We start from the raw sequence: 14,588 nt of genomic DNA on the forward strand, positions 1-14,588 counted from the left end.
GTCCTCTACAGACAAGAGAAAGGCTGTGGGAGATCTAGTTTTAACTCAAATAAAAGATCAAGTCTGTTCTCTCTGCTGTCAGAAGATGCAATTCTTCCCTTCAGCTGTCTACTTCTACTTTCTCACTTGACTAATTTATGTCGGCCATATTCAAAGCAGATGCTATACATCCACGTCTAGCTCATTTCCCTGTGGATTTAAATAATAATCCTTTAATTTGATGTGCGGTGACATTTCTGCTCAACCACCATTGCTCACCGGGAATCGCTGATAAAACGGATTTACCTATTGTACGCATTGTAGGTCTTATTGTGGAGGCTCTGCTGTTTTCAGACAGTGATGCACACAATCCTGCTGAAACGGCGCATCTCACACACAACCATTCATCAGCATCCCTCGCAGAGCGATCACCTCTCACAGATCGGCACAGGTGTGATGAGGAGGCGGTAGATTAAAGATAATGAGTCGTATCTACCGGAGGAGGAGACACGCTGGGCTTGATTGGGACGGCCTGTTATTTCAGTATAATCCAAGGATGGAGAACAGAGACTGGGGACTAATAGAGCGTTTGTGCCATCAAAAGAGAGAGTAAGATAAGAACAACTGATGTGATTTGATTCTTCAGGGCACGATAGGCTTTGCAAGTGCTATATTAACAATGTTTCCTCTATAAAGTGGACACCTCGTTTCTAACACTGTCACATGGGTGTGGCAGACATTTTGGAAACAAATATAGAGCGAGAAAGAGAACAAACCCAGCTAGCCTCTCAAATTCTGTCTTTGTCCACCGAGGGAACTTCAGAATCGCGGTGCACTGAAAAAAGTCCACTCAGCATATCCACACACAATACCCCGACAGACGGAGATAATTATCCTACATAATTAAACACCGAGCAGATTGGCGGGAGAGCAACGAATCCATTCTGTTCAGGAATCAGTCGCCCAGAGGTGCCATAATGAATTTCTCTCGCCGAACACGGAGACAATTACGCCAGCCCGGAAAGAGGTCGTTACTCTATCAGCGGGGCACTAACTCACCCCTGAAGTGACATTTTAAATGTGTTCGTTACTTGTCTGGGCAAAGCTAAACGCTATAAAAGAAATAAAAATAATAAAAATATAGGAGACCGATACCAATTAAGATCCAAAAATCATCATATTGTCTGTAATGGCGTGCGGAGAGGAGGCATTGAGGAATGCCTTCGGTTTGTTTTCGAGTCTAAAGTGGATGTAAATGGACGGCCTAGTGCTATTCTTCTTTGGCAGTATCAGCACCTGGCTTTATTGATGTGATTAAATCCTCCACCCTCCCCCAAGTACGGCATTAAATTATTCACCTGAGCCCCCAGCATCCCTCCAGCATCACAATGCCGTCCTCGAGATGCAGGCATCGTGATAATGATGTGACGGGGGTGGTAATGAGCGCCGTTTGAATCGAAGGGAACTGCTTTATTAGACTCTATTAAAGTGTTTAAGATCCGCCACGACAGCATGGGGAGGGGGGAACTGAATGCAAACGACACTCCCCAACCCAGCCCTCTCCTCGTACTTGCATAAGCAAATCTGTTTTTAATTAACAAAGTGATAGCAGATGGAAGTAGTTTTCTTGTTTGGTTGGGTTGCAGACATAACCTCTTGCTCCCCCATGTATACAGACACGCATACATCCGTGTTATCCTTGTGCTTGTCGTGTATAATCTCACCGTTTCTCCTCCACAAGGGGCCTTCCTTCCTGTGGACGTAGTAAGAGCTCCTCACATGGGATGGATGCGCTGCCGGTTTTCACACTTTGCTGTGAAGCTGGTGAGATAGACAGGGTCAGGCGCCGCCATCGTCAACACATCAATACCCAACTTTACCGTTCTGTTTGTAAGCGAGTGGCTCAGTTACACGTCTCTGTCGGTAGATGGCAAGTTGGGATTGGAAAGAATCGAGTGTAAAAGGGAGTTGTGTCTTATGGAAGTGAAAGAGTTTTGTGTTCTGGCCAGTGTGTGATGTATTCTCACTCTGTGTGCTGGGTTGTGTGCATGTGGGTTTTGTTTATGCCATTACGAACTTCCAGTACATCATCTTTCTAGTCGTACTATTAATATAAATATATACTTTTCTTCTCCCCCAGTAAGGTTTCTTTCAGCCTCCCATTCTGCAGGATCTCCAGCAGGTGGTGCCCGACCTGGGGAACTGCACACCGCCCGTGATTGCCAAGCTGTCGAGGCTGTACTGTGCGTCAGCAACTGTGAGGACTAATGGCTTTATTATGGGCCATAAAGCGCTTCCTGCTAAGCCCTGTAAAAAAGCACCACATAAATATTAACGAATCTCATTACCCTGCACTCGTTCTGGGGAGGTTAAATGTTTGCTGTGCTGTCGTTTAGAAGGGAAAAGGTGACCGCCTTGCCTAGACTGGGAGAGCATCAGTTTTCCTTTAAAAACAAGCATACATTTATTTACACTTTACCTATTTACTGCATGTTTCTATTTTCACACTGGTAAAGTACTGAGTTTGATAAAGTACAGCCTTTCATTACCAACCACCAAATGGTCTGACTGCTACTGAAGGCTCCCGGGGGATCCTGCCGGAGATACAGAGCAAACGGCAGGAGATAACACACAACGTCTTCGTCTTTCACTCCTCGTCTGCCTGCTCCGGGTTTTGGCTGGTCTACAGGAAGGGGGCGAGAGACGCTTCCTAATGAAAGATAAAGCAACGCCAAGGAGGCCCAGCTGAGACAGTCTGATTCATTGCAGTGAAATAATCACTCCTGCTAAAGTGCTCATTAGAAAAATAAAATGAAAATAGTGTGGTGATAAATATGCATATTAAAAGCGTGCCAACATCCTCTCCTGCTCTGGACTGAAGTTTGAAAGCGAGGTGGCAGCCGCGCTAGATCTTAATCGCAGCTCATCTGAATTTCACATTTCCGCCGGCCTGTCTGCGCCCCTCGTCTGCTGAAGAAAGGACGGCTGTAATCATGCAGGGAGTTTTAAGAGCAATTAAGTCCGGATGGCATCGAGTTGGGCGTCTTATAACTCCTTTTCTTCAGATTACGGGCGATCGGGTCGGTTTTAACGAACCGGAAAACAAACAAACAAACACATGAATAAATAAGAATGCCTCGCTTAATAATGCAACTGAGCTGTCAAACTAAATGTATGAAAAAATCTAATGGAAAACCATTAATATGCCATATGAGGATTGCACGACTTAATTCCCCTGCTTTTAAATGTGATTAAAGCTACAGCACTGTGTGTGAGATCGGAAGCAGCTGGTGTCCATCTCTGGGGCTCGGAGACAGAAGTTTATCTGTCTGGCTTTGATCTTAAACACTCGCTTCTAGTGGGTGACCTTTCACCTCTGGTGGCTTCCACAAACACATCTTCAATGTCAAGCTGAAGGAACCTTTCCATACAAGATGCACGGTTTAAATCTATACAGAGATTGTCTCTAGCATATACATCTTTAATATTGGATCATTATACTCTTGCCAACATAAAGAAGAAGAAAAAAACAATTCAGATTTTTATAAATTTAATATATCAATATATATAGATATTTATTAACAGTTTTGATTTCATAGAAACGTGAGTGAGACCATTTTGGCATACAGAACAGATATTCAGTGTAAGTACAGAAGTTGCTAAGTAAAAATCCCCCCCACACCACACATTATTACTCCTTTGCCCCTCCCGCCTCAAAAAACACTGATAGTAAAATATACATGAAAACAAACAAGGCACCAATAAATTAAGAGCAAAAAAAAACCTTTAAACACAGAACAAAATCTATTAAAGAAGATAAAACACCAGCACAACCCTACTTCCAGCAACATCTGACTGTTAAAAAACAAAACAAACAAAACAACTAACAAACGCCAAAACAAAAATAATAATAAAAACACTTTGGCAGATTATTAATTCTTGTTACAATCAAGTAGTAAATAAATCCAGTGCTGTAGTGTACAAATAAATTCATATATGGTCTTCACTCTCTCAGCAGTTTTCTATACACGTGTTTTTTTTTCTCATTTGTTTTTTTACAGAAATGTTTAAAAGTTCTATCAAAAATCTGCAATATGAAAATGTATTTACAAATCATGATTTAAAACCATTTCGAACCGATCCCCTTCTCCCTTCCCATGTAACACAGTGCAGAAGGCATTTCAAACGGCGTACAAAATGTTTCCAATATGGCTGAGGAATGAACTTTCACTTCAGGAAATAGATCCCCCACCCCCCCAACCACTCCCACCCACCCCCCTACACAAACGGGTACAAAAGAGGAACCTGAACTTCATTTTTCAAGTAATACACATCGATAAAACATGAACTAGGAGTCGTGGAAGGGAAAGCTCATACCCACAAAACACAGGCAGGCCAGCAGAACAAATACACTGGGCTTGAACACACACTGTCAACCGGGTCCATCACGGACGCGCAACTGGGCTCGTGACCCGGGATGAGAGAGGCAACAAAGACGACTGCAAAAGGATGAGCCACTATTCCACACGACTAACACAACGCTTTTCTTATCCTCCTGCCTCTGTGGATAAAAGTGTCTGTTAACATGTCCTTCGAGGTTTGATCAGTTTATTTTTTAAGTTAGCCCTTTTAAAAATAACAAAAAAGACAACAACAACAACAACAACAAAAATAAATTGTTAGTAGCGATGCTAATGGCGGCGTGTCGAAGCACAGGATCGGTTGCAAAGAAAGGCAGGTGGAGAACATGGTTTGGGTCGCATCCACACGCAGAAGAAGGTCCATTCACAATGCATAGAGTAAGTATGGGAAGAGAATGGTTGTTAGCAAAGGGAAGCAAGTTCAGTCGGTCACAGGTGTGTCTGGGTGCTAGGCACTGAGGTCTACATACTCACACAGCTCCTTATGAAACAGAGACACGTCGACGCTGAACAGCAAAGGAAAAAGAAATGGGAAAACACACACGAACCTCCTCAGACGCTCTCACATACGCCTCGACTCGAGGCAACAGCTGCCCGGGAACCAGGTCCAGACACGGCACTAGCAAGCTTGTCTCTGTCCTCCACGCGCTTCACATGTCGTTTGTACACGCATGGAGTGGCATTGCGGTGGCACACCTCTCCTGCCCGAGTCCCGTACCAGTAACAGGAACTCGCACTGGGTAAAACTCCTGTTTAACATAGTCAGTCAGCTGCTACAGAGAACTTGTGTCTGGAGAACTGAATAAGGTATACTGTCACGCACCAGTAGCAGAACAAGTGATACAGTCAGATTATAAAGTATAATATCTGAGGCCTGGGCAAAGCAATGTAAGAAAAACTCAAAACGGGAGGCTTTTCTGGAGTTAACCTGCATGAGTGATTGAGTGTGTTTCCCAATCCAATGTATTGAAAAAATACACATCTTTCTAGCGGAGCCGAGTCATGCGAGTATGCCAGGAGATCCTACTAATTTGGTGCTCTTATAAAAGCTTGGGACTGACACCAGATCCCCCGCCAACACAGCTCAGAATACATTAACGTGACAGATATGCCGTGGGTCACTACCAGGCTATTTCTGCCGAGTCTAGAGAGGCAAATTCAGCTGAGAGGAGAGAAAGAAGAGAAACTCATCTCAATACCCTTCCTGTCATCTCATACGGTTGCTTAGAAATCTTGCGGCCCAAAAGCACGAATGGGCTCATTAGGCTCAGTAACCGAGCTCGGCCAATAAACGCCGTCTGTATCCCTCAGCGTGTCGTCGGCTCCTCTGGAAAGGGAGCCCGTGTGCATGACACCGCTTCAGAAATACGAGGAGAGAAGACATCCCTCCATTCGTTCTCCTAATCATCCGCCGGGGTCGTGTGTCACAGGAAACGAGTCCGAGGACACCGATCCGGACCCCCCCCATCAGTGAGCAGACGCTTCCACGGCTCAACGGGTCGGTGGCGATCGACTGCTGCGGTTAAATCAGTATGTAAACCCTTGATTCACTCTGTGCCATACACCCACCACAGCCTGCCGGCCTATTAGTAGTTATGCTAATGACGGAAATCAAATGGGAGTCTGAAAACCACAGCATACATGGAATGAATTCAATTGAGGTAAGAGGGGAAAAAAGCTGAAAAGGATAACAAAAAAGCATCAATCTAGTTAACAATTAGCTTCAGGCAACAGAATGAAATAACATGGAAAGCTAATTTGGATCATTAAACAGACTACGCAATGAAAGTGGGAAACGGCTCCTCCGCGCTCTACACTTTGGAAACAAAGAACTATCACTTGAACTCGCCTCGTAGCTTTCCGGCGCTGAAGGCATCTCACTTTAAATGACTGTGCGGCTCCCAGCGCTTTTGGGTTCAAATACAAATATTAGGAGACGATTCCCCGCTTGCGCCGCCGTCTGCAGTGCCGAGGAACACCGACAAACATACGCAAAGATACGTGAGGAAAAGTAGGCTTAGAAGAGCAGGGAGATGAGACAGTACCAGCATAAAAAAAAATACTCTCTCCTTACATAACACGAATACACAGACTGGGAACGTGATGCCCGCAGATCCTCCTCCCAGGGGTGGCGTCGCTGTACCAAGGAAACGGGAACAGAGGGGCTTAAAACCCGAGGAAGCTGCTTTTTAAATATCTTTCCAATCCACCAAAGATTTACAGACCACAGAGGCCAAACCAAGAGCCAGTAGGTTCACATTTCTATAGCCTGCCCACCTACATGAGACTGAACCCCGATGGAGTACCGTTGAGAGCCATCTCCCCTGCCAAACCCTGATCTCTTCGGATCTCAGAGGCCTAGGTCTCCTATCTGAACGGGTTCCATCCACAATCCAACCAGACTGCTGGTGCTCATGGCAGCAGTTGGCCAATAGGTGGCACTGTGGATCAGAAATTCCCAACCAGTGCCCCATTATGGAGACCTTAATTTAAGCCCGTTTCCTGCACCCCTACCCCCCGGCTGTCCCTGGGAAAAGAGATCTACAGACGTATGTGAATTCCTGGTTAAACTAAGGGAATGTTTTACAAGTGGTCAATTTTGCTGCCCTCTGGTGGATCTAAAGATAGTTCTCCCTCACCCCTCACTCATCTAGATTCTAGACTGAAAGCTATGAATGGATGGAAGCCAGGCCTGCGATATCTACATTGTGTGTGCAAAGCAGCGTTCGGATGGACCGGCATGCGGGGAGGGTCGCTTCACAGTGACGGCCCAGCGTTTCCAACCGTACACCACCATCTAGGTGGCCACCCCACCACCGAAACCAAACCCACACCGGCAGTCTCCACGCCTCGGGATTCACCGGTTGGCTGGACAAGGCAGTCCTAATTTCACCACGGTAATGACCTGGGATTCATACCCAGCAGTAAACGACGCACCAGGCTCAGAGGTACCCTGGTTCAAAGTCCATAGCTAACTACCCCTCTGATGCCAGCACAAGCGCATCGGCGGAGCTGTACCCAACTGCCCCATCGTACCGCTTCCCTGGGCCTGCTGCCTCCTCCCCGGCCCTCAGTCTGCTACAGCCGGCTCCGAGCCCCCACGCCCAGAGCCCCTCACTCTATTTACAGCACTATCACAAATAAATAAATTAAAAAAGAACGATAATTAAATAAAGTCACGCCCGTCAATTCCTGGTGAAGCGCAGCACGGTCGGCTGGGAATTGAGGCTCTATGTGCACATGCATCGATGATGAGGATGAGGTTAGACATCGTTAAGCAGGTTTCTGCACTACGGTGTACTGGTAGTAGTACAAGTAGTAAAACTTGTTTTAGAAACAGATGAATTAACATGTATGTGTGTGTGAATATATATATTAAACAAGTAACAAAAAAGGAAAGAAAAACATAAGAAAATAATAACAATCATCACACACCCCTTGGCTGTTCAGAGACCGAGCGAGCGTCCCCCCTCTCTCAGCACCTGCATGCTGCCGGCTCCAGTCTCCGCGGGAGACGGGTCACTGTGGATAAAGGACAGGGTCGGGCACAGAACATGCTCCTCACGGTAATCCGTCATCTTCCAGACTGAGCGCCACGCGCTGCAGAGACCAGATAAAAATGTGTTAACATTGAAGGCCAGAGAGGCAGAGAAAAGGCTACAGCAAAGAGAAAGAAAGCAATCCAGAGATTCAGTACAGCAGCACCCTCTCCGATGAAATGTGTAGTAAATTACTTGACGGCAGTGGATTAATGTAGTCTCGGGATGTCGGTTCTGATTCTGATATGATGTGTGGGGATCCAAGCCCAGCCCTGGTCCTGGAGGAGCCCCTTCTAACTGAGCTCTCGATTACTTAATTGACCCTTAATTGAAGTATGAATCTGCTTAGATTTGACTTTTTAAATTGTGTAATAAAAGAGTTGATTCTTTAAAGTTCTTTATACAATTCTGTACTTAACTTAAAACCTCTACTGTTTAAAATAATTAAAATGCTCCGATTCAGGAAATTATTAGTTCAATTAATTAATTGAGAGCTCAGTTTGGAAGATGAAACGGCAGGGTAGGTGCTCCTCCGGGACCAGGCTTGGGAACCACTGTCTTTTCTCCCCACTGCCCCCTCCACCACCCCAATCACCCTCAAGTGGGGATTTTTCTTCACCCCAGAAACACCATTTTATCCACCCCTTTGTAACTGAAAGGCTCAGCTCAGTGACTCAAAGTGCACAGTTGCCTACGTGTGGAAGAGCTGCACCCCCAGACCTCTGATCTCAGGGGATTACACAGAGACGCCAGCCAAGAATTATGAGTCAGGTCACCTGCGCTACATCCCCTCCCACCCCAGCAGGCGACTCGTTTTCTGCACAGCAGCGGGTTTAATAAAGCTGGCAGGACACCGAGTGTCATTTGGGACACTCCCCACTCCCCCATCCCTCTCTGCTCTTAGGTTACGATCTTATTAGAAACTAAAAAAAAAAAAAAAAAAGACTTGGCAGAATAAAATACATAAATAAAGAAATACTCAAAGAATTTATAATAACACGCTTCCATAAATAAATATATGCTTAATTAAATAAATACAACTGTATCGTAGATTGTCCCATCACATCTAAGGTGCTCCTTTTCTCATTAGCATTTTAATAAAAATCGCAACTCCCCAATTCCCACATCAAAGAGAAGCAACCCACGGCACCAGAAGGGATTTCCTCGATGCCTCGTTTACTGGAAAAATAAAATAAATCCAACATCCCTTCTCCCCACACAGACTAGTGCGATGCTGCTGCTGCGTTCCCTTGATCAAAAAAACGCATCGTGATTGTACCCATATAAAAAAGAATAAACGTAAAATCGGCGATGATACCAAAATAAAAAAGATATGCAATTGAAAAAATAGATTAATTGATATTATTATTGAGCCGTTTCGAGGAGGGTCTGAGCTGGGGCGACGCCGGGAGACTACGCTGCGCTCGGCGTGCCCGTGTGGCGGCCCCTCCCCCCGCGGGAGCCCCCCACGGCATTCGTGTCTGACTACGCGGTCGAGAGGACCCCCTGTTCGGAATACCAGTGGGTCCCGGCGTCGGGTACGCCGCCCAGGGGGAGGGCGGTGAACGGCGGCCGGGCGTTGCCACTCACAGCGGGGTACACGTGGCCGATCTGCTCGCTCCTCCCGATGTGGATCTCGTCGTCCTCCTCCTCGGTGGTCTTGCGGTAGACGGGGTTGTCGAAGTTCATGCTCTTGGTGTTCTTCCGGCGCCAGTTCCTCCAGATGAGGTAGCTGCCCGTGCAGAGCAGGCCGATGAGCACTGTAGCAATGATAGGAACTGCATGCATTTAACACACAGTGACACGCGCCGTGTTAAAAGAATGAGGCTCACGCTGGGACGTTCGCAATGTTCATGATGACAGAAAAATTTAAAACGTGACGAGGGGAAGGGTACCTCCCACATGCGTCGCCCACGCTAAGCAGCTCCTCGTGCAGAGAAGGGAATCATGGCTGCCACACTGATATTCACAGCACTAGATCGAGAGCCAATTTGTAATTTTAACTATCCACCAGACCGAGAGTTTCCTCAGAGAGAGAGATGGATTTCTCTCGTCTTGGGGTTCGGAAAGGACCTTTGCGTTATGAACAGCAGGTCTAAATGCAAAATGTGATGGTGCTGTTAATTTAGACAATGCGTGTCCATAGAAAATGTCTCTCTTCAAAATGTCAGTACAAAGGTGAAAGTTATGGGACTGGAAATAGGTGAAGATGGTGCGGAATCAGCCAAAGGAGAGAAAAGCGAGCAGAGAGAAGCACTGACAGACAAAAGCAAAAATGAAATACAGGGAAATGTGGCTCTACCTCTGTCACTTTTATATGCACAGTATTGTTCAGTTGCTATATGATGGAACCAGTTTTGTTCTCCCCCTGTCATGAAGTTAATTACATGGAAAGGGGGTTTTAATTCCTGAATATGCATCACATCACCCCCTACGTTGAATTGATCTCGCTCTGGGTCACTCAGACAGTTCTCCCCGTCAGCATAAACGACAGGCCCTCCCGTCTGGTCTGGACTCCCGGCTTTGTTACGGAGGACAAAGGCTTACCTTAAAATCTTAAAAAATTGAATTCCAATCAACTCAGAAATGCACAGTAAATCTATTTCTGTTCTGCGTCCCCCCATGTTTCTGTGTGATGGCTTACTCGCAATCTCTCCTGCGGATTAATCTCTTCTGTTGTTGGCGGTAAAAAATAATTGACTGGATTTACTTCATAATACTAGTTGCCGTGGGGGAACGACAAATCTGGCAATCCATAGCATTACCGCTCTCTGGGATGTTATGACATGACACATCGGGATTAACGAGAGAGAGAGAGAGTGCTTACACACTGACATCTGCCATTATTTGGTAAGATTTCAGTTTAAAAGTTGCTTATAGGATGGACTCGATCAAAGAGGTCTGTATTTGACTTATACACTAAAACAACTCATACAGACGCACAAAACCGCAATTCCAGAACGAGTGGGACCTTCCCTTTAGCTATTCAAGTCAATACGTCTTTATTGTGATTTCTTTAGGAGAAAGTTCACTGTTTTTAATCGGAGGCAGAAGCAGAATAGCTTCTCGGATCTGTTATTGCTGTGTGGACAGTATAAAACAGTATCAAAGTGAATCTGCAATCAAACAACCCATCAGCCGGCCATTCAGACACCAGCGCTGTCGCCCAATTGTACCTACCTATAGGGATGACAATGCCAAGCACTGCCACGGTGATGTTATTCCCCAGAAGATGGTGTTCGCTTCCAGCTGGAAAAGACAGAACCACATTACAGAACTCTTAGCCGGTTTGTTCATCAGCATTGCCTTGGAGAAATTGTTATTCTGCTCATCAGTGTGAAACGGCGTCTTGCCTTGGCACTCCTCGAAGTCTTGGCAATCTACATTTAAAGATGGATCAAGTGGATGTTTCCCTCCATGCTCAATACCTTATTTTTATGGTTCGTCAACCTAGAAGGCGGGGATCTGTGCCGAGGCATTGATAAGGACGAGAAACTTAGTGAAGGTTTTCTCTCTCTCTCTCCCTCTCATATCTAACACCACAATAGATTCTGTTACACACAGCAATACAGTGTGCACATAAATCATACTTCAGTGGAACAATTAGAGGGAGCTAGACCATTGCTGTTCCTGTAATTAGGGCTTGTGAAATTTAGTGCTTGTGGAAGTTGGAGTACAGTGGGTTTGGCTACCGCCGAAGAACGGAGACAGCAATTAATAATAATAATAATAGCTATAAACTGTGATAAACTGGACGGTCGTATTTTTAAAAGATGACTAATGTCAACAGGAGGCTGTTAAAAGGTGGTAAACTCATTAGACCTGTACGACTTTCTTATAAGAGACGACTTCAGTCCAAAATAAAAGCTCCCCACCGCGAAACGAAACGAATCTCTCAATCCACGCCTCAATTGAAAAACCACTCTGCAATGACCCCGTTCATCTCACAACAAACCCAGATTCAATCAAGTGCACGAACAAACGTGCTGTAGAATAAACTTGCAAGGACTTTTGTGTCCCAGTTTTGCTCCTTCCCTCGTGAGAGGATTCTTGTGATCTCTTCCACTCCCGTTTTCTGCAAGCGTAACTTTAGCAAATTTATTATTTCTTTTTAACAAGCATTTGCTGCTAAGCCCAGATTGAAACTAGATGAAAGGCTTCCTTCGGCACGAGCATGTTCATCTGTACACTAAACTGCTCCCGTACACAGAGACCTTATAAACCTACTCGGTATCACAGAACACTCAGATTTCTCTCTTTCATTTTATACGAATCACGAGCTATCGAAGCTTTGCACAACGCCCGATAACTTAAACCGAATCCATTTCCTTTCCTATCCGTAAGCCTTAAAGCATCGAAGGCCCATTCTATAAATAATTAATCAACCAGTCATTTACAAGCTTTTGTTCATTACAGGTCTGCAGTATCACCTTGGGCCTACAGTGGACGATTTCAGCCTTGGAAAACCCTGCACGGGCAGCCCCGGCTGGCCCCGGCCATCTATTTGTCAGAGTCATTCATATATTTATCAGTGCAGCAGGGATCGTAACCTGCACCACACAATAAGTGAAAATAGAGCTGTTGCAGGCCTCGAAATCATTGCTTTGATATAGCGCTAAACGCCTCGCAGCATTCCTGAGGGCAAATATTTACAGCCACTGCGTAGCCAGGGTACACACCGGCCTTACTGTACGATTGATTTTGTGTACTTGAACGCAGCATTTCGGTTCATGCCTATTGTGGAATCAAATGAAAGAATCCGTTTGAGAAAACTAATTTCTAAAAACGAATAACTAGGAGAACAGTAATGCTGAAATACACATCTTTTCTTCCACCACCAACAAAAAAAGCATGTTTTTTCTTGCGGTTTACATCAGAAAAGAGGGATTTTGTCCGTGAAAGCCCGGATGATACACACCCTTTTTGGTGTTGACAGCTTTCCAAATCGGCCAAATAAGTGCTGTTTAGCGGAGATCACTCTGCGTTATTGCTACAAATCGCTCAGCGTTAGCAATTCAGCCATTCTTGAGAGGTGTGGATGGGAGGGGGGTGGAAAAGCTAGACTGGGAGGCGCTCTCGAAATGATAAACGGACACCGTACGTGTCTCCTTCCCCGCGCTCCTCGAGGGCCGTGCATGTTAACGAGCCGGCGGAGGGCCGAAGTCGCGGTGCCGGCGGATGTCGCAGCTGCTCGCGGCGCCCCCTCTCCCCCACTGGGTAATTTATGGGCCACAGAGGAACCGTTTATTCACCGCAACCGTGACAGAGACGGGCTCCTCAGCGCACAGAGCTGACTGCTCTCACGGCGGCGAAGGGGGCACAACAAAGGCTCGAATCGGCACGGCGTGGTGTTTCGGGGAACGGCGATGGATTCTCAAATGTTGTGCTGGGATTAAGCGGGTGATCAAGCCGATGAAAAAGCAGTTTCTCCTCACACCGATTTATGACTCAAGTAAACGCCGCCAGCTAAAGAAAACAACATCATCCCTACTTGTCTAAATTATTGATCTGCCCCGGCTGTTTTTTTTTTTAATTTCCTGTAACAGTATCATGCTTCACACGGCCGGTGCTTTACAATACTGTCCAAAGCACAGTCATTTGTCTTAGCGTCCCACAAGCGGATCAACAAAGACGGAGAGAACTTTCTGAAATACTCCACTATCAGACCAGTAAACTCCCATTAAAATATCACACCTCTAAAGGGAATTGAAAGAAAAAAAAAAAACAACCAGCAAAAAAAAACCTATGACATCATAGGTAGCTCGGATGACTTACACCGATGGGACAGGTTGCTGTTCTCCCTGAGCAGGGTGTTGGACTGTGTGGCCGGCCGCAGTGCTGTTTCGGCAGGGGCAGCCATGGTCGACACCGGGCTCTTGGAGGGGGCCCAGGTGGTGCTGGCGACCGGGTTGGTGACGGTGGTGCTGGGGAAGGCAGGGGCCACGGTGGTGGGCGGGACCGTGGTGGCGTGCGTTGTCGTGGGAGTCGTGGTGGTCGTGGTTGTCATGCTTGTGGTCCCCCTGGTCGTGGTCGTGGTGGTAGCGGGTGTGGGGGTCGTCGGTTTAACAGTCATCGCAGCTGCAGGGAAGAGGAAGCAACACTAAGACAGAGAAGAAGATGCGTTCCCTGCTCTCTGTCACACAGGATATTGAAGAACAAAACACCAGTAACATTTTTTTAAACAAATATACGTAAGAGAATCTGGCTCACTTGTGATACTACATGAAAGAAACTAAATACTCATAAATTAAGTACATCAAACCAGAGGAGCTTTTCCAGATCAGCAGGGACACACGCACCCGGGGACACAAATGGAAATTGGGCTTCAAGGCATTCGAGACAGAAAACAGGAGACACTTCTTCACACAGAGAGGCGTCACAATCTGAACAAACTCCCCAGTGATGTGGCTGAAGAGACAATTTGGGAACATTCAACAACAGACTGGATAGGATCCTTGATCACTTAGTTATTAATGGACACCAGACGAGCACGATGGGGCGAATGGGCTCCTCTCGATCGGACACTTTCTTATGTTCATGTCTTAAATCCTTATAAGTGCTATAATGTAATGTAAACATAATTAAAACAAAGATGATATTGCAGTCGTAGGAATAATTTTTTCCCCCTATGCTGTATCTGCTTCGGCCC

The 14,588-nt window shown here is 45.9% G+C and overlaps 1 protein-coding gene across 3 annotated transcripts in view; it reads right to left on the reverse strand.

The window, feature by feature from the left end:
- Nucleotides 1-4,269: 4,269 nt before the first annotated feature.
- The window catches only part of lrp8 (low density lipoprotein receptor-related protein 8, apolipoprotein e receptor), a 101,985-nt gene continuing 91,666 nt past the window's right edge, over nucleotides 4,270-14,588 (reverse strand). Inside the window, exons 16-19 of one of the 3 annotated variants that reach the window (XM_066691847.1) lie at nucleotides 13,715-14,017; nucleotides 11,120-11,188; nucleotides 9,530-9,699; nucleotides 4,270-8,000 (exon numbers count right to left, since the gene is read on the reverse strand). In XM_066691847.1, the coding sequence (XP_066547944.1) occupies nucleotides 7,962-8,000; nucleotides 9,530-9,699; nucleotides 11,120-11,188; nucleotides 13,715-14,017 (581 nt within the window). In that variant the 3' untranslated portion in view covers nucleotides 4,270-7,961. Of the gene's footprint in view, nucleotides 9,718-11,119; nucleotides 11,189-13,714; nucleotides 14,018-14,588 lie in introns of all 3 variants that reach the window. The other 2 variants (XM_066691846.1, XM_066691845.1) reach the window with 2 other exon arrangements.

The sequence above is a fragment of the Amia ocellicauda genome, chromosome 19 (genome assembly GCF_036373705.1).
Source record: "Amia ocellicauda isolate fAmiCal2 chromosome 19, fAmiCal2.hap1, whole genome shotgun sequence".
Lineage (NCBI taxonomy): Eukaryota > Metazoa > Chordata > Actinopteri > Amiiformes > Amiidae > Amia > Amia ocellicauda.